This window comes from Mytilus trossulus, chromosome 7 (assembly GCF_036588685.1).
Source record: "Mytilus trossulus isolate FHL-02 chromosome 7, PNRI_Mtr1.1.1.hap1, whole genome shotgun sequence".
Classification (NCBI taxonomy): Eukaryota; Metazoa; Mollusca; class Bivalvia; order Mytilida; family Mytilidae; genus Mytilus; species Mytilus trossulus.
In genome coordinates, this window is record NC_086379.1 from 22,845,362 (window position 1) to 22,864,658 (window position 19,297).

Here is a 19,297-nt window from a genome sequence, read left to right on the forward strand (position 1 = left end):
GACTCAGACATACTTATGAATATAATTATTTTCTGTGACTGTATCTTACATTAATTTGTAGGATCATTTACTATAGATAATTTAGCTGATCTGTAACAATAACATCTTCATGCCTTATATATCATGTACTGTAGTACGCCGCTAGATTAAAACTGACGTGGAAAGGTAACACATGCCCACCGAAGGCTCTTTTTTTGAGAGCCCAGGTGGTCGTGTGGTCTAGCGGGACGGCTGCAGTGCAGGCGATTTGGTGTCACGATATCACAGTAGCATGGGTTCGAATCCCGGCGAGGGAAGAACCAAAAATTTGCGAAAGCAAATTTACAGATCTAACATTGTTGGGTTGATGTTTAGACGAGTTGTATATATATATAAAGATAAGGAGATGAGGTATGATTGCCATAACGAGACTACTATTCACCAAAGTTCAAATGAAGTAGAAATAAAAGATTTCAACCGTACGACCTCCAACAATGAGAAAAACCAATACCGTATGTATACATATTTACTTACAAATATGAAATCTTTACTTTGCCACAATATAATAGATTCCAGAGTCTGACAGTTTGTGTCCATTTTGGTTATCATATATTAACCAGAATTATTTCACACTATATCTTATAACTTTTACCGCAATGTTTATTAGATTTAACCACTTAATAATGTTTAGCGTTTAATCTTATTAAGTTTCTATTAAATATATTTAATCGAATTACAAATCAAAACACAATTGGAAAGATGCCGAATTGTTAAATGACCAAGTAAACACTAAATACTTTAAGTGTAAACAAGCTAATACATTTCTGCTCGTTACTATCCCCTTCCGTTAAAGTTACAATAGACAACTATCTAGTTCTATGCATTTCCGTCAAAAACTAAGGTTTTAGTGAACATTATTCGCGCGTTTATGGGTATCGTCACTTCCGTTCCAATGATGAGCAAGTGGTTAGAAAACTATACTACTATATTGCACGAGTTATTCAGCAAATTGAGTTCTCATAATTGACAATCAGCACTGCTTGTGATTAATAAGTACTTACAAAACAAACATTATTTCTAGTGACGATCACTAAGACGCTTGATGAACGTTAATAGTGCAGGGATACAGGCGATCCCCTCTATCTGGTAAATGACGTCATAAAGGCGCGCATAATTGACGAGTTTTTGCCAGTGACGGATGAACTCGAAAGTGGTCTATTAGTTCAACTGTTGAATATAAAATACAGGACAATACAGTTTTAAGTAGATACTAACAAAGTTGAGAATGGAGATGGGAAATACGTCAAAGAGACAACAACCGGATCAAAGAGCAGATAACAGCCGAGAGCCACCAATGCGTACGTTCCTTGATTGTGTTGCACGCGTATCATGATGCATGCTACTAATAGGACAGCAACGACTTACCCATCGGAGCACTTGAGGTAACACCTTGTTTTTAATGAGAATCGTTTGGATTAATCGTGAGTTTTATGTTCAGATTTTTACAAAAGGAATCGGTTGCAGATTTGTTTTGACGTTTCGTTTAAGGTGGTACCAACACTTTCACTATATTAATTTGACTCGTTTAATTTGCATAACATTTTATTTACTTTGACACTTTAACAAAACTATAAAAATGTTAAAAATTTTGAACCAACCATTTTAGTAGAAAAATTACACTGATTATATAGCAATTTGACGAACACCAATTTTGATCATTGAGAAGCTTAATATTCCTCTTACAACACAACATAATTGAAACGTTTAGCTGACTTTACAGAGTTATTTCCCTGTAGTGTTAGGTACCACCTTAATTGGTATCAGTTATTCATACATTTTATACTCATCTACATGAATGAAAATAACATTTTGCATCGAAAAATGTACTCGATTTGTATCTTTTAAAAAAGGTATTGAAATGATTAAATCATATAAGATAATTTAGAATAAATATTGTGAGATCATACAAGGAAAGACAAATTCTGTATTCGCTCAAACACACATTGTCACAAACTGATTCAAGGACATACATGTATACGATTCACTTGCAAATGAAAACAAAAATTAAATGTTAAAATACCAAATTGAATAATAATAATTTTATTGTTAAAATTTATCTAAAGACAATAGATTTTTAGCCGAATGCACTAGTAGTTGTCAATAGTTCCTCTGGTACTTTGTAATCTGAAAAAAAATAGACATTCGGTGTTTAATATAAATGATTAGTAATCTTAACTATAAACGCAAAACAAATAAGATATGCAGCAACAAACGGCAACCACTGAATTACAAGCTCACGACTTTGGACAGCCACGTACTTGACGTTGCATGGTTAAGCATGTGTGCATGCGCCAATTTCAAACCACCACCATTATCTGGGAGAGTGGTAAAATATTAGCCTTTTAAGCATTTTCCGTAGCGAACGTGCAAATAAAGGGTTATTTTTGTTTGTTATCTACACTCAAAAAGTCGTTGAAAAGTTCTGCTTAATCCTCAAACTATGATAAGAAGAATAACTGAACGACTACAATTCTCTTGATTATCTCAGTTTGTTTTTTTTAATACGTCGCTACATAAGAAAAAATATAAAAAATATAAAGAATGAAAGAGTATTATAAACATGACAAATAGCAAGTTTCAAATCAGGGGCGAATCCAGCCATTTTAAAAAGAGGGTTCCTAACCCAGGTCAAAGGGGGCGGGGGGTTCCAACTATATGTCCCTATTCAAATGCATTGATCGTCCAAAAAAAGGGGGGAGATGATCATAAGACATTATTATTTTTGGATGTCACAGAATTTATGAATTAATGATTATTGTCTTATCTATTAGCTTTATGTCCGCCTTAGTGGTGTCAAGCGCGAGGTCGGGGGTTAGGAACTAAGCCGAGCCAAACTTAAGACTTTAAAAATGGTATTTGCTGCTTCTCCGCTAAGCACGTGATATTAAACAGTACTGACAACGAGTGGAAGAGTCGGAGTTAAAATGAGGAGACTGGGAGGGGTTACATGTCTTCCTGCTAACTGCTACCTGGTGAACTAGTACGTTTACAATCAGTATCAGCTTGTGGATCTAGTTTAATATTATCGCCGGTTAATGTTCAAACTACATGAAACTTTTCACGTCCTGAATTTGCATTAAATTTGCCGCTAGAACTTAAACGGGTATCCATCTTTAATCTCATATCAAATTAATGCCCTCAAATTATTGCATTTAAGGACAATATGTGACCTTGATGTTTATTTAGATATGATCATTATCATAAAAAAAGTAAACCAGAAAGAAAATTATAAAGTTTTTCTGAGCATTTCAAACCGATTGGACGGAACAACTACGAGTGAACACTTAAAACATTGTATAACGGAAAGTAACATTAGTTTACACATGTATATTTATTTATAGTGGATTGGGAAACAAGTTATTCCAACTTATATTAATACATTTTCACGGGTGCGAGTGCTATCTTGTAGCGGCATTAGCCTTCTCTTTTTCGAAATCTACCAGATTGTCTTTTACGTGCAAGAGATATGGCCCTCTCTTAACACGGGTCAGTCATTTGTCGTCCCCTTCCGACGGAGTAGTGTCCGAGTAACATTGGACGGAAAGTCTTTACTACCGCGTTTCCATGTAATATCATTTTCTATACCAGACACAAGTTGGTTCCTTTTTCCTTTTTCCTTTTTCGATATTCGAATTTTGAAAAATATTACAAGTCCAAACTAAATTTTTTTTTGCTTCAAAATTTTTTTTCCTCAAAATTTTTTTTTCCTCAAATTTATTTTTCCTCAAAATTATTTTTTCCTCAAAATTTTTTTTCAAAAATTATTTTTTCCTCAAAATTTTTTTTCCTCAAATTTTTTTTTTTCTCAAATTTTTTTTCCTCAAATTTTTTTTTCCTCAAAATTTTTTTTTCTCAATTTTTTTTCCTCAAATTTTTTTTCCTCAAAATTTTTTTTCCTCAATATTTTTTTTTTCTCAAATTTTTTTTCCTCAAAATTTTTTCCTCAAATTTTTTTCTCAAATTTTTTATTTCCTCATTTTTTTTCGTTTCCTTATTCAATTTCTTTTTCCTTATTCGATTTTCATTTCCTTTTTCATATTCATTTCCTTTTTTGGTTTCTATTCCCTGAATCGGATTCTATTTCCTTATTGGGTTTCTATTTCCTTATTCGGTTTCAATTTCCTTATTCGGTTTCTAGTTCCTTATTCGATTTTCATTTCCTTATTCGGTTTCTTTTTCCTTTTTCAATATTCATTTCCTTATTCGGTTTCTGTTTCCTTATTTGATTTCTTTTTCCTTATTCAATTTTCATTTCCTTATTCGGTTTCTATTTCCTTATTGGATTTTCATTTCCTTTTTCAATTTCCATTTCCTTATACGGTTTCTTTTTCCTTTTTCAATATTCATTTCTTTTTTCGGTTTCTATTTCCTTATTCAGTTTCTATTTCCTTATTCGGTTTCTATTTCCTTATTCGGTTTCTTTTTCCTTATTCGGTTTCTTTTTCCTTTTTCAATATTCATTTCCTTTTTCGGTTTCTATTTCCTTATTCAGTTTCTATTTCCTTATTGGGTTTCTATTTCCTTATTGGGTTTCTATTTCCTTATTCGGTTTCTTTTTCCTTATTCGGTTTCTTTTTCCTTTTTCAATATTTATTTCCTTTTTCAATATTTATTTCCTTTTTCGGTTTCTATTTCCTTATTCAATTTCCATTTCCTTATACGGTTTCTTTTTCCTTTTTCAATATTCATTTCCTTTTTCGGTTTCTATTTCCTTATTCAGTTTCTATTTCCTTATTGGATTTTCATTTACTTATTCAATTTCTATTTCCTTATTCAGTTTCTATTTCCTTATTCGGTTTCTATTTCCTTATTCGGTTTCTTTTTCCTTATTGGGTTTCTATTTCCTTATTCGGTTTCTTTTTCCTTATTCGGTTTCTTTTTCCTTTTTCAATATTTATTTCCTTTTTCAATATTTATTTCCTTTTTCGGTTTCTATTTCCTTATTCAATTTCCATTTCCTTATACGGTTTCTTTTTCCTTTTTCAATATTCATTTCCTTTTTCGGTTTCTATTTCCTTATTCAGTTTCTATTTCCTTATTGGATTTTCATTTACTTATTCAATTTCTATTTCCTTATTCAGTTTCTATTTCCTTATTCGGTTTCTATTTCCTTATTCGGTTTCTTTTTCCTTATTCGGTTTCTTTTTCCTTATTCGGTTTCTTTTCCTTTTTCAATATTCATTTCCTTTTTCAGTTTCTATTTCCTTATTCGGTTTCTTTTTCTTTATTCGGTTTCTTTTTCCTTGATCAAAATTCATTTCATTTTTCGGTTTCTATTTCCTTATTCGGTTTCTATTTCCTTATGGGATTTTCATTTCCTTATTCGATTTCCATTTCCTTATTAGGTTTCTTTTTCCTTTTTCAATATTCATTTCCTTTTTCGGTTTCTATTTCCGTATTCAGTTTCTATTTCCTTATTCTGTTTCTATTTCCTTATTCGGTTTCTATTTCCTTATTAGGTTCTACTTCCTTATTCGGTTTCTTCTTCCTAATTCGGTTTCTGTTCCTTATTTTGATTTCTTTTTCCTTATTCAATTTTCATTTCCTTATTCGGTTTCTATTTCCTTATTCGGTTTCTTTTTCCTTTTTCAATATTCATTTCCTTTTTAGATTTCTATTTCCTTTTTTGGGAAATGAATATTGAATAAGGAAAAAGAAACCGAATAAGGAAATGAAAATCGAATAACGAACTAGAAACCGAATAAGGAAAAAGAAACCGAATAAGGAAATAGAAACCGAATAAGGAAATAGAAACTAAATAAGGAAATAGAAACCGAAAAAGGAAATGAATATTGAATAAGGAAAAAGAAACCGAATAAGGCAATGAAAATCGAATAACGAACTAGAAACCAAATAAGGAAAAAGAAACCGAATAAGGAAATAGAAACTGAATAAGGAAATAGAAACCGAAAAAGGAAATGAATATTGAAAAAGGAAAAAGAAACCGAATAAGGAAATGGAAATCGAATAAGGAAATGGAAATCGAATAAGGAAATGAAAATCCAATAAGGAAATAGAAACCGAATAAGGAAATAGAAACCGAAAAAGGAAATGAATATTGAAAAAGGAAAAAGAAACCGAATAAGGAAATGAAAATCGAATAAAAAACTAGAAACCGAATAAGGAAAAAGAAACCGAATAAGGAAATAGAAACTGAATAAGGAAATAGAAACCGAAAAAGGAAATGAATATTGAAAAAGGAAAAAGAAACCGTATAAGGAAATGGAAATTGAATAAGTAAATGAAAATCCAATAAGGAAATAGAAAACGAATAAGGAAATAGAAACTGAATAAGGAAATAGAAACCGAAAAAGGAAATGAATATTGAAAAAGGAAAAAGAAACCGAATAAGGAAAAAGAAACCGAATAAGGAAATAGAAACCGAATAAGGAAATAGAAACCCAATAAGGAAATAGAAACTGAATAAGGAAATAGAAACCGAAAAAGGAAATGAATATTGAAAAAGGAAAAATAAACCGAATAAGGAAAAAGAAACCGAATAAGGAAATAGAAACCCAATAAGGAAATAGAATCCGATTCAGGGAATAGAAACCGAAAAAAGAAATGAATATGAAAAAGGAAATGAAAATCGAATAAGGAAAAAGAAATTGAATAAGGAAACGAAAAAAATTTGAAAAATTTTTGAGGAGAGAAAAAATGAGAGAAAAAAAAAATTTGTGAAAAAAAAAGTGAGGAAAAAAAATTTTGAGGGAAAAAAATTTGAGAAAATTTTTTTTTTAAGGAAAACAAATTTTGAGGAAAAAAAATTTGAGAAAAAAAAATTTGAGGAAAAAAAAAATTTGAGAAAAAAAAAAATTTGAGGAAAAAAAATTTTGAGGGAAAAAAAATTTTGAGGAAAAAAAATTTTGAAGCAAAAAAAAATTTCGTTTGGACTTGTAATATTTTTCAAAATTTGAATATCGAAAAAGGAAAAAGGAAAAAGGAACCAACTTGTGTCTGGTATTTTCTATATCTTAACATTTTTTTCTGGTTAAAAATGTTTTACTTAAATGCTCGTCACAATGAGGGGACACAGACAATCACACTAATCTTATGTAATTGAATTTAAGATTTCGAAAACTCTAAATAGTGCAATGATAATATTTAGTGGTATCTATTATCACGTTATCCCTTCCCTGGTGTTCTACGATAACCTTTCCTTAAATAATCACACTTCAGAATCTTTCAATGAGTAATTTCCTTGATTCAAATTTTATCCCCTGCACTTCCATGTACATACTAAATATCTTTAAATCTTATACTTGGAATTGGTTCCTGGATTGATCTGAATGTTATAAAAATTATTTAGATTTTTCAATGTTGTAAGCAATTGTTATTGTGTATCATTTATTTTCAACTCGCTTAAGGTAGAGAGGGTGTCTTCCTCCATCTTTGATTTTTAAATAAGCTGATAACAATACGTCTAGATCTTTAATGAAATGTACAAATTTCGAGAGTAGTATGTAGTTCATGTGCAAGACTTTTCACATAAATATATAAAATATGTTTTATCATATTTTCCACTGTATTTTACAAAATTCAGATTATTTTTGTTTTATACACTTAAAAAAATGCTAGTTAAGGATAGTTAACTCAGATGCAAGGAGAGATAACTCGATCAATTGACTTTTGTAATAAAATGTGTTGTGAATTTGTCTATTTTATTATGTAGTTAAAAAAATTGTAAGGGTTCCGCGGAACCCAGTGTCTCGCCTACTTTTGCTGTAAGTAGCAGGCTCAACAGAAATGATAAAAAAATCAATAAAAATATTCCTCTTGATACTATCTTATGATTGTATTAAAGAATCTTCTGTCCAAGTTTGGTAAAAATCTAGTATAGTTAAAGAATCTAATAAATGTTTTGAAAACTTTAACTGCAGACTGTATGTATTAATGTTAACTGGAAGAATATACAAGTCCATCTAAAAGTAAAATACAGAAAAAGTGGAGTTATCTTTTTACAAAATTTACTTCTGGATACTATCTTATGATCATGCACAAGCTTCTGTCCAAGTTTGGTACAAACCCAGGATAGTTTAAGAAAGTTATTAAAATTTTAAAAACTTTTAACCACAGAGTGAATGTAATGTTTCCCCGCAGAAAAACTAAGTCCATTTAAAAGTAAAATACAGAAAAAATGGATTTATTTTTTTACAAAATTTACTTCTGGATACTATCTTCTGATCATGAACAAGCTTCTGTCCAAGTTTGGTACAAACCCAGGATAGTTTAAGAAAGTTATTAAAATTTTAAAAACTTTTAACCACAGAGTGAATGTAATGTTTCCCCGCAGAAAAACTAAGTCCATTTATAAGTAAAATTTGGAAAAAATGGAATTTTATTTTTACAAATTTTACTTCTGGATACTATCTTATGATCATAAAGAAGCTTCTGTCCAAGTTTGGAAGAAATCCAGGATAGTTTAAGAAAGTTATTAAAATTTCAAAAACTTTAACCACCGAGTGAATATTTGTGGACGCCGCCGACGACGACACCGACGACGACGGAATGTAGGATCGCTTAGTCTCGCTTTTTCGACTAAAGTCGAAGGCTCGACAAAAACGACCGTAACCCTATTATGTCTTTGTCTTATCTGAAGCATAATATTATTAGAGCTATATTTTATCTTAAAATTCTTTGGTGTAGTTTTCTTGTTTCACCCAAATGTGGGCTTTCAATGCATAACTTAAACACAATCTTACAATTTGAAAAAAAAAGCACAATGACCCATGCTTTATGTTATATTTTTGAAAAAAAAACCATGAAAGATACTTCATTTTGACAGGTTATCCAAAAATTCTATGGATTTGATTTAAGACCCCTATCTACCCTATGGCTAAAAAGGAATCAAACAAAAACAATGTTGGTTTGTTTTATAGAAGAAGAAAAAACCAGTCGTAATAATGATAAAACACACGATTTACTATATTAATATGAAAAGTCTTAGACATTAAATTCATACTACTCTCATAATATGCACATTTCATAAATGATCTAGACAAATTGTTACATTTTGTATCTGCTTCCTGAAAATCCAAGATGGAAAAAAAAACCTCAGCCACCTCATGAATAATATCAACAAAAATTGATGTCACCTTTCTGTATTCGTCAAAATTAAAATTCAAGCAAATACAAGTTCGTTTAAAAACACAAACCTTTACACATTTCAGGTTTTTCGTCAGAGCCATCTGTACAGTCATTAGTTTTATCACAAAATGCAGCAATGGGGACACATTGAACACCATTTTCACACCTCACCCAATTCTCCATACACGAATAGGCTACAAACAACAAATGTTAGTCAAACAATAGAACTTTATTTTCATTTGACACTAGACTAATAATTGTTTACGCTTGACATCTGTTTCGTCAACATAAGACTGTACAATTTGATGTGATAAAAAACAAATGAAACATTGTAATCGAAAACCGAAAGTTTGAACATGAATATCATTCCTTGAAATATCAATACAAAAAACTTTGTGATATTAAAAAAAATCTATTCCGATTATTTGAAATTAAACTATACTGCAACAATTTGGAATAGCAAATTATTTGTAATATACCGTTTTAAAAAAGAAACTCTTTTTTCAGTCATTTCAGGAATGACAATCTATTATTGTAGTTTGGTGTATTTGAGGACGTAGAGCTCAGGATTATTTGCAGGCGATACTGCCGTTATTAATCAACAAGTATATGAACAAGAGTCCGGAAGAGTACCGGTCGAAACCAATTGTAGGTTCGACTTAAATTTGATATTAAGTTATTTATGTGTAAAAAAGGTTATTTAGTAGATTTGAGTATATGCTTTAGTTTATATCTCTGGTAAGATATTGTATTAAAAGACAATAAACTATAAATTATATTGTTTTTTTAACATGGCATGTCTTCAACTGTATTAGTCTGCGTCATGAAGGCAGACAATTTAGTCTTCGATTCCCCATGACCAGCTTTAAAAAACATATCCTTAAACTTGTTCATTAAAATGTTCTATAAACTATCTTCCTCTATTATAACAAATTATTTCAATGCAAGAAGTAATCTATTGCAATAGATTTTCATTAAATATGTATTTTCTTTTCTCACATGTTTTGTTTTGCATATTACTACCATGTTTATCTATTCGGTCATTAACATTTTTTGTATATGCGTTTGCGCCAACAAAATTCTATCTAATGTCTATACATATTTATTTGGTGAATTTCAACGACATTGTCAATATCACACATTCAGTTACGAAAACCAGAAATAAATTTTACCTTTACAGAATTCTGCGTCTTCGTCAGATTGGTCCAAACAGTCGCTATAAATATTATCGCATAAGACCGCTTTCCAAACACACTGAATGTTATCTCTACATTTTACTGCATGATCCGGGCACTTGTAATCTGAAATTCATTTAAATTAAAAATAAAATAAAGGGCAAAATCAAAAGCTCTAACACATCAAATGAAAGGATAACAACTGTCATATTCCTGACTTGGTACAGGCTTTTTCATATGTAAAAAATAGTGGATTAAACCTGATCTGATAGCTAGCTAAACCTTTCTCTTGTTTGAGAGTCGCATATTATTCCTTTATACTGACAAAGATATGTGAGCAACACAAACATGCATAATAAAAATGTAAAAGTAGGGATGTGTACAGCAGTCAGCATTGTGTTAAAATCTTAATCACTATAAAACAAACACAACTAATTTCACTTCAAAAATGATTTAAATTATCGCAAAACAGAACGTCTATGTAACTGATCATACAGTCCTCATGGAGGATTTATTATACATTCCCCCAAATGTTAGGTTTATAGGAGGTATTAAAAATGCAAGTCTTGTAGGTTAATTTTGATATAAATTTTAGAGTCGTCATGGTTTTATGCAAATATATGTTAAACCATATTTTATTTAAATACGTACAACTTGTACAGAAACAAAATGTTTTCAAAAAATTAAAACAGCACTTTACAAATGTCATGCTATCGAACCGCTTTTCCAGGGTTTTCTTCATCATGAATGCTCAAAACCTATTATTCAATAGCCACGGATGTGTGAGAAACAAAAGAGTTGAAGAGCTATATGATAAAAATAACCTAATAAAATAACCTAATCCATCTGAAATCAACTTTGCATGAGGGAGTTGAAACCTCAGTGTCTTTAGAAGTTAAAAACATATCTGATTTTCATTATTTTTTAAATTAGCAGAATTTTTCAGAGGCTTGTAACCTGAAATTTAGAAAATGTAAATCTTTTCTGCATATTGGTAACAGATTGTAAAAATTCATGCATAAAGAAAGCCCTTTCCAGTCATCATATTTGCAGAGTTTCATATAGTCCTTAGCATGGATGCATCATCTAAAAATATATCTATTTTCAACAACTGAGTTTTCGAACACACCTTTCTGATCATTGTCACGCGCACTTTCAATTTGATAATATTTACCTTAAGCTTGACTGAATGAAACGATTTAAACTTTTTGTATGTTCAGAAGACAATTATTTTCATTACAATGAATTAAAGGTTCACAAATATGTTTAAATCTATTTTTATCTACTTTAATAATGTGTCGTTATTACTTGACCGGTCGTCCCGATTTATTTGCATTAAAATTTTACATCGTTTTAAGGATCGTTTGAAATTTCTTGATACTTCAATTTCAAAATTATGAAATGTTAGCTGTTAACCAATCAATTTTGTTGACTTTTTTTCGATGAACTTCTCTGTTCAGCTGCATACATATACGAACAAATGGCGTGTCCCGGAGAGGTTTACAGCTAATACAACAAAATGTAGCTGATACTCGAGGAATGTACTCGAATGGCAAAATTTCAAAGCATTTTACACAAAGTTTCTATTGCAAAATCTACTTATCGTTTGTTGTATTTGGAAGAAAACATTATATATACATGTTGGTTTTACTGGTTCCTGTGAATTTATAATGAATATAATGCTAAAACAGGACAAATATTACTAAGATAAAATTTTCATTGTTTCCAGATGAGGTCATTTTTACAGTAAATTTCCTACTGCAATAGTTTTACTCTGTTTATAAACCCAAATGTTATGTATTCTAGAAACTATAATTTCAACTCTTTTAGGCAAATTTGATCTCATATGGGTTTGGTCATTAGTTTCAGAACATGTTTGGTCATACATATTTTCAACTATTTTGGTTCCTTTACAACCTTGGCTTCCAAATATATGGTTTTGAGCGACCATGTTCAAGAAAAACCAGGATACGGGCTTCTGATTCATGTCATTTGTAAAATGCTGTTTTCTTTTTGTATGGTTGTCGTTATTATTGATGATGAGGATGAAGATGACTACGATGACAGTGATGATAATTATAGTATAACTAATCGCCGTATTTGAATATCAAAAAATAAAACAACGAGTGACCGAACGACGCATGGATTAAACGAGTGCGCAGCACGAGTTTAATCCATAGCGACGTTCGGGCACAAGTTGTCTTATTTTTGATATCCAAATACGGCGATTAGTTATACTTTTTATTACATTGTCAAATTGCTTTTTTTATGAAATTAATGTAGAAAATGTAAGGAACTATATGTTTTTCCTACGCATGTTTTGCTTCGACGTTATTGACGTCTTGGCAACGCCTATTGTTGTATGACGTCAGAGAGTGAAATAACCACGTTTATTTCACATGTGAAATTATCGGTTTTTATCTAACTGGGAAATCTATGTAATTCATTGCAACCAATGTAATAAAGGTTTATCAATATCTTATGTATAATTATGATATTTATGATGAAGCTTAGATATTGTGAAGCTTTTAGAAAATATCATTGATGTAACAATATTTTGTTTATTTTTTAAGCATTCAATTACTTTCTTTTTCTTAAAAAACTCAAAATAGAATAATGATAAATATCAATATTTGTCCTGATATCATGGCTTCGTGAGAGTATTTCCAAAGTGTACAGAATGTGTTCTTTCAATACAGAACAGCTTTTGATGTAATTTATATCAATGTTGCAGTTTTGTTTGGGAAAGTAAACAATTGCTGTGTTGAAACTGAAGCGAAATCCAATTCTTAATTGTAATGACACAGTTCACAGTATTTGATTAAATAACTATACATTCGTACCTCTACAGAGTTCTTCTGATTCATCCGATCCATCATAACAGTTGTAACCGTTCCCGTCACACATACTGTCTTCATTAATACACTCTTTACCATCCTGGCATTTAACTCTTCCCTTCTGACATTCAAAACCTAAAAGTTATCAGCAATCATTGCAACGTATACACTTTTTGTCACAAACACTTAACAGTAGTACTCTAAAATGATCAAATTGCATTTTATAGTTCTGTGTAATAATAGTTGAATGGAATATTAAATGGATTGAACTAGTTATCAGTAATGATTTTTTAGTTTTAAATTTAAAAAAATTCTTAAACAGTTTTTTTAACATGTTTATATGGTATTATGTTCTAGATTAGCATACAATGTCGTACCGTTGCAGAACTCCGCTGATTCATCAGACTCATCTTTACATGCCACTCTTCCATTACAAAGATCATATTCCTTTATACATTGACCATTCTGGCATTTTACCCTTCCAATTCCACAGTCATAATCTATGTTTATAATCAAAATCAATATTGCATCATGGACGCTTTTGTCAGAATAAAAAAAAATACAAAGTTGTACAGCACTGAAGATCAAAAGTTGAAAAAGGTTGTGTCAAATACGGCTTTGTTTTTATGCTTGGGATAAGAACATCCATATTATTTAAAAAAAATCATCCTATTGCAAACAGTAAATTTTATCAAATGAATATACAAGATATATAAATGAAACTGAAGTATTAAGTAATTACAGAAAACAAAACCCGAATACATAATGTAAAGCCCAACACAGACACTTATCTTGAATTTGCATTTAGCATAGAAATCTCAGTACCTTTGCATAAAACTGGATCTTCGTCCGATTTATCGGGACAGTTTATATCCCCGTTACAAACATATCGCTGATCGATACACGTGATATTGTCTGCACACTTTGTCTCACCCGGGTCACAAGTTCTTGCTGTAAAAGATAATCATATAAGTAGCATTTGAAAAACAAAACACACCGATAGATCTGCACATATTTTAACAGTGGTTTGCTATTTGTTAAAAATAAAGGACTTTTGAAATCCTAGACTATATAAACACGGATGCACCAACAATCCATAATTTCGATGCTTGTTCTTAAGAATTTAAACATTTTTGAAACTGATACAGAATAATAGAATTAATCAAAATAAAGTAAATGTAATCAATCTCATTAAGCATAAAGATACATTTGATGCATTTTTTGTTGATATCTTGAAAAAAACAGATACAAAATGAAAAACAAAATTTACTAAGTTGCATGCAGGAACCACCAAAGCTTTTGGACAGTGCAACGCCACAGACCACAAAGACCACACCTATCATAATGATATGTCATCATACCTTTAACATAATCATATTCAACGTTTTGGATGAATGTTAACATTTAAAGGTCTGCTATTCAAACAAAGTCTACTTAATCGTTAATAACAAACAAATAGAGGTATAGGTGAAGGGTTGAGATCTCAAAAACATGTTTAACCCCGCAGCATTTCTGCGCCTGTTCCAAGTTAGGAGCCTCTGGCCTTTGTTAGTCTTGTATTATTTTAATTTTTGTTTCTTGTGTACAATTTGGAAATGAGTATGGCGTTCTTTACACTGAACTAGTATATATTTGTTTAGAGGCCAGCTGACGGACGACTCCGGGCGCGGAACTTCTCGCTACATTGAAGACCTGTTGGTGACCTTCTGCTGTTGTTGTTTTCTATGATCTGGTTGTTGTCTCATTGACACATTCCCCATTTCCATTCTCAATTTTATTAAATTATATGCATAAAGACAAGATGCACACTAGTCACAAAAGAAATTTTCAACGGAATCCAAAATTTATATTTTTATGTTCGAGATGAGCTGTATTGACTCCAGAAGTAGCCGAGGCCCAATACAGTATATCGAGACCTGATTAATAAAAAAAAAAAAAAAGCACACCAATAATCAACCATACTGAACAAAGGTTTACTCCAAATCACTGAAAGCAAGCTCAAAGATCTGCTGATATGAAATTTTATCATTACATTTGTTTGTTGTATTGGTTTAAAAGACAATAACAATCAAAACCAAGGAGTAAACAAAGACTAAAAAAACCAAAGGACATTTACACCAACAGTTATAAATAATAAATAAGACACAACATGAACTTCACTACAAACCGGGAGTGAAATTAGGTGCTCCGGAAAAGAAAGAATTTCAGGCACCGTATACGGATCTATACGGCACCTGTCGTGTTATTTCTTTGTTCACTTCGGTAATGATGGAAGGTTATTATGACTAAGGAAGAATATCAGATATGATTTCTGACACACTTTATTATATTGGCCAATCAGCGCAGGATGACGACCGTAAAATGTCTTGAGTGATGGACCTTAATTTGATTGATTCATAGCCCTGTCTTAGCAACTTTTGAAAAATCAGTATTTCTCGTTCAACAAAATCAACGTACTTTGAGCTATCTCTAGAATGAAGTATCAATTTTGACACATATACTCCATATACTGGTGCCGCTGGGATGTTGCTACACAGAAATGGAAAGTTGACTATAGGAAACTTAAAATCATCGCGTTCTTAGTTGTCATACAATTTAGTATTCAACCTTCCATCAGTTGTTATTTCGAGAAAAAAAGTTTAAATATGAAGCAGATTTATTTGTGTCAGTTGTATCTTTAATTTCAAGTTCACTTGGATATATTTAATGTAAATGGTTACTGAATCTATTATTATTAAGAGACAGTACATCACAATATAACGAAAGGTGAAATTAAAAGACTTGGCTAATTTCTTTACAAGCCCTTGGATAATTCTGCTTCATAGGAATACAAAAACAAATGAAATCTTTTCTTTTCTTATTAAGTTATGTTCTCAGTCAAAATGTCAGAATCGGGAATACGAGAAAATTGGAAAATTACAGATCAGGTATTTGCATTTTAATATTGAAGTAATCGTGAAAGCTAACATATGTTTACTAATAATATTTAATCAGGTGTTTTGTAGTTGGCACAGAGTAAATGTCATGCACGTGATATTAAGGTTTTGTTAAATTGTACATTTGGTTTGGGATCATTTTAAATTTAGTACTGTGATACCTTTACACATATCTTCATCTTCATCAGACTTGTCGTAGCAATTTGGGCGTTTGTCACACAGCCGGGATTTATATATACACTGTATACCATCATTACATTTAACCATGTATTTGTCACATTTTCTGGCTACCAAGTTAAAAAATACTATTTGAAATACATGTAACATTTTGTTTGACAGGACGACTACTGAGAAATGTTTTTTCGTAAGTTAAAAACTTTGTTTCAACATTTCATTTTGTTATGACCACGTTGTTTATGTCAAGCTCTCTATCACAACTTGTCCCTTTATGCCAAAGGAGTACATTGTTTGTTCGATTAGTTTATTGTGAATAGTTATCAAGCTAGAACGTCTATATCAGGCACAATGTTTGTGTATCTTAAGTAAAACATTAAGGGCCACTTGTTAATATTTCCTATCCTTATAACATTAATTAAAATGACAGCTAAAAATCCAATGAAGCAAGCATGAACTAAGCATGCCAAAAACCCGCACATATTATGATCTTTTAAACCTAAAATTAGAGATGTCATAACAATCTTTGCAATGAAGACAGCTTTTGTTATCAATGGTTTAATTCTTTTAAACGGTTTGTTACCGAAAATGCAAAACTCTAAATTGTAATTATTGTCTCAAGTCAGGAGCCTCTGGTCTTTGTTTGATTTGTATAATTTTGATTTTAGTTCCTTGTGTACAATTTTGAAATTAGTATGGAGTTCATTATCACTGAACTGGTATATATTTGTTTAGGCTGAAGGACGCCTCCGGGTGCGGTAATTTCTCGCTACATTGAAGACCTGTTGGCGACCTTCTGCTGTTCTTTTTTCTATGGTCGGGTTGTTGTCTCTTTGATACATTCCCCATTTCCATTCTCAATTTTAAATTCATTTAACGTGGTCAGATCGAGTTGATAAACGATCCGATTTTAGGTAGACATTTACATTAACATTATACTTGAACAAATGTTGAACTTGTACTACTGTGTTTTTTTTATCATCCCTATGCTATCTAATGCTACTACATGTATCAATACTCATAAATACCAAAATTCATGTAAATTAGTTTTCCCTTTTAACAAACCTTTACACATTTCTGGCTCTTCGTCAGAACTATCTAAACAGTCGGGGTAGTCATCACAAAAGTGGTCATTGTGAATACATTGTACACCATTGTTACACTTCAATTCTTTCTCCATACACGAATAGGCTAAAATATTTGTAAGTCATATATTGTATTCATAGATATAAAAAGATGTGGTGTGAGTGCCAAAGAGACAAATACACATAATTATATGAAATTATTTGGATTTTATGATTTTATTTCGTTTTCGATTCCTGAGAATGTTAATACAATTTAGTTTGAAAAGTAATTAGATAATGATACTAAAACATCAATAAAGATACTAAGAAAAATTACAACAAATAAATAATACGGATGTCTTACGTCATAGAAATTAAACTCTAATAATAACGATATGAGATTTATTCAAGAAAAATAAAAGCAAAATACGGGTCAACATTACATGAATACAGTAGCTTAATTTTCAGAACAGCTGAGTGTTTAAACGCATATTTAATTGATGAATATTAATCCATACATTTCCTCATGTTGTTCATATCAATGCCTTGGAGAAAAGACTTTGAAATAAATCGACAAAGTACATATGTAGACAATTAACGTTCTTAAGATATTTTATGAAACCTACAATACGGTAATGTTAACTACTGGGTAAGTGATATAATGGTCACGATATCCATCAGCAGTGACATCAACCTAGCGATTTTTTAAAGGCATTAAAGATACCAGGCGTGCTAAACGCCATACCCTCGTTTTGTTTACTTAAGACTCATCAGTGGTACTTGACCAAAATAGCGACCAGAACAGTTTGAAGGCCATATATGGAAACTGTTAAATAGTTTGTAACCCCCCTTCCCCCCAAAAAAAACCAAACCCAGACATGTTTATTGTTCCATCTCAACCCTACAGCCAATCAGACGCATACAGGTATGGACAAAAGAACATGTATATATACATCTTGGTTTCTATGATGAGTTTATTTACAACCACTTGGTTGATGCTACTGTTGGTGAAGTTTAAACTCCCAGATCCAGCCCAGTATTTAAAACTTCTGTGTTGGCTTGAGTTATAATTGATATGTTCATAATTATAAGTTATCTGTTAACAAAACTTTGAATTGCTGAAATACTAAGGTTTTTCTACCTCAGGAATATTTTACCTTAGCTATATTTGTCAAAACATTTAGGAATTTGTGGTCCTCAATGTTCTTCAACTTCGTACTATATTTGGCCTTTTTACATTTTTTGATTCGAGCGTTACTGGTAAACCTTTTGTAGCCAAAATGCGCGTCTGACGTATATATAAAATTTCAAGGCTGGAACGTATCCATGATGAGTTTATTTATACCTTTACAGAACTCTTCATCTTCATCAGACTTGTCTTTACAGTGGAAAGCGCCATCACATAGATATGTTTCATAAATACACTGGATGTCATCTTTACATTTCACCTTCTTGGCAGGACACTTACTTTCTAAAATTCATATAATGAAAACAAAGTAAAAGTCAACAATCAATGTGCATATGGACAATCTGATATATATAGGTGTAACACCACTAATTCAGGCCCGGCCAGAAAGCACATACCAGAAAGTAGTACATATTTAACACAAAATAGTTCCTACGCATGGACATAACTTTCAAAATATTTAGAATATTTTATTAATTTTGGTATCAAATGAAAGCTGCATGACTGGTGAACATTGTAGAACAATTTTTGACTGATAAATTTGAATAATAAAAAAATGGCATGAAATTTAAAAAGGAGGGTACATTTTGCCTTTTTGTCAGATCGGAAGTACCTGTTTTGGTACATCCGAAGTTCTGGGAACCAGTTCTTTCTTATATGCAATGTAAGGTATGTTGATTTTTTCAGTACAGGACACCAGAAGGTGTTGATTTGACATGCAATGATTGCCACTTTATTTGAACTTAAAATAAAAGAGGTGTGCCTGCTTGAAACGGAGGAATTTAACATAGAAAGCAAT

At 31.2% G+C, this 19,297-nt stretch overlaps 1 protein-coding gene across 1 annotated transcript in view; it reads right to left on the reverse strand.

The window, feature by feature from the left end:
• Positions 1 to 2,113: 2,113 nt before the first annotated feature.
• Positions 2,114 to 19,297, reverse strand: part of LOC134726263 (low-density lipoprotein receptor-related protein 1B-like) — a 29,979-nt gene continuing 12,795 nt past the window's right edge. The window contains exons 6-14 of the mRNA XM_063590663.1: positions 18,658 to 18,783; positions 17,314 to 17,439; positions 16,236 to 16,361; positions 13,964 to 14,089; positions 13,516 to 13,638; positions 13,145 to 13,273; positions 10,299 to 10,427; positions 9,195 to 9,320; positions 2,114 to 2,163 (exon numbers count right to left, since the gene is read on the reverse strand). Coding sequence (XP_063446733.1) covers positions 2,114 to 2,163; positions 9,195 to 9,320; positions 10,299 to 10,427; positions 13,145 to 13,273; positions 13,516 to 13,638; positions 13,964 to 14,089; positions 16,236 to 16,361; positions 17,314 to 17,439; positions 18,658 to 18,783 — 1,061 coding nt within the window. The remainder of the gene's footprint in view (positions 2,164 to 9,194; positions 9,321 to 10,298; positions 10,428 to 13,144; positions 13,274 to 13,515; positions 13,639 to 13,963; positions 14,090 to 16,235; positions 16,362 to 17,313; positions 17,440 to 18,657; positions 18,784 to 19,297) is intronic.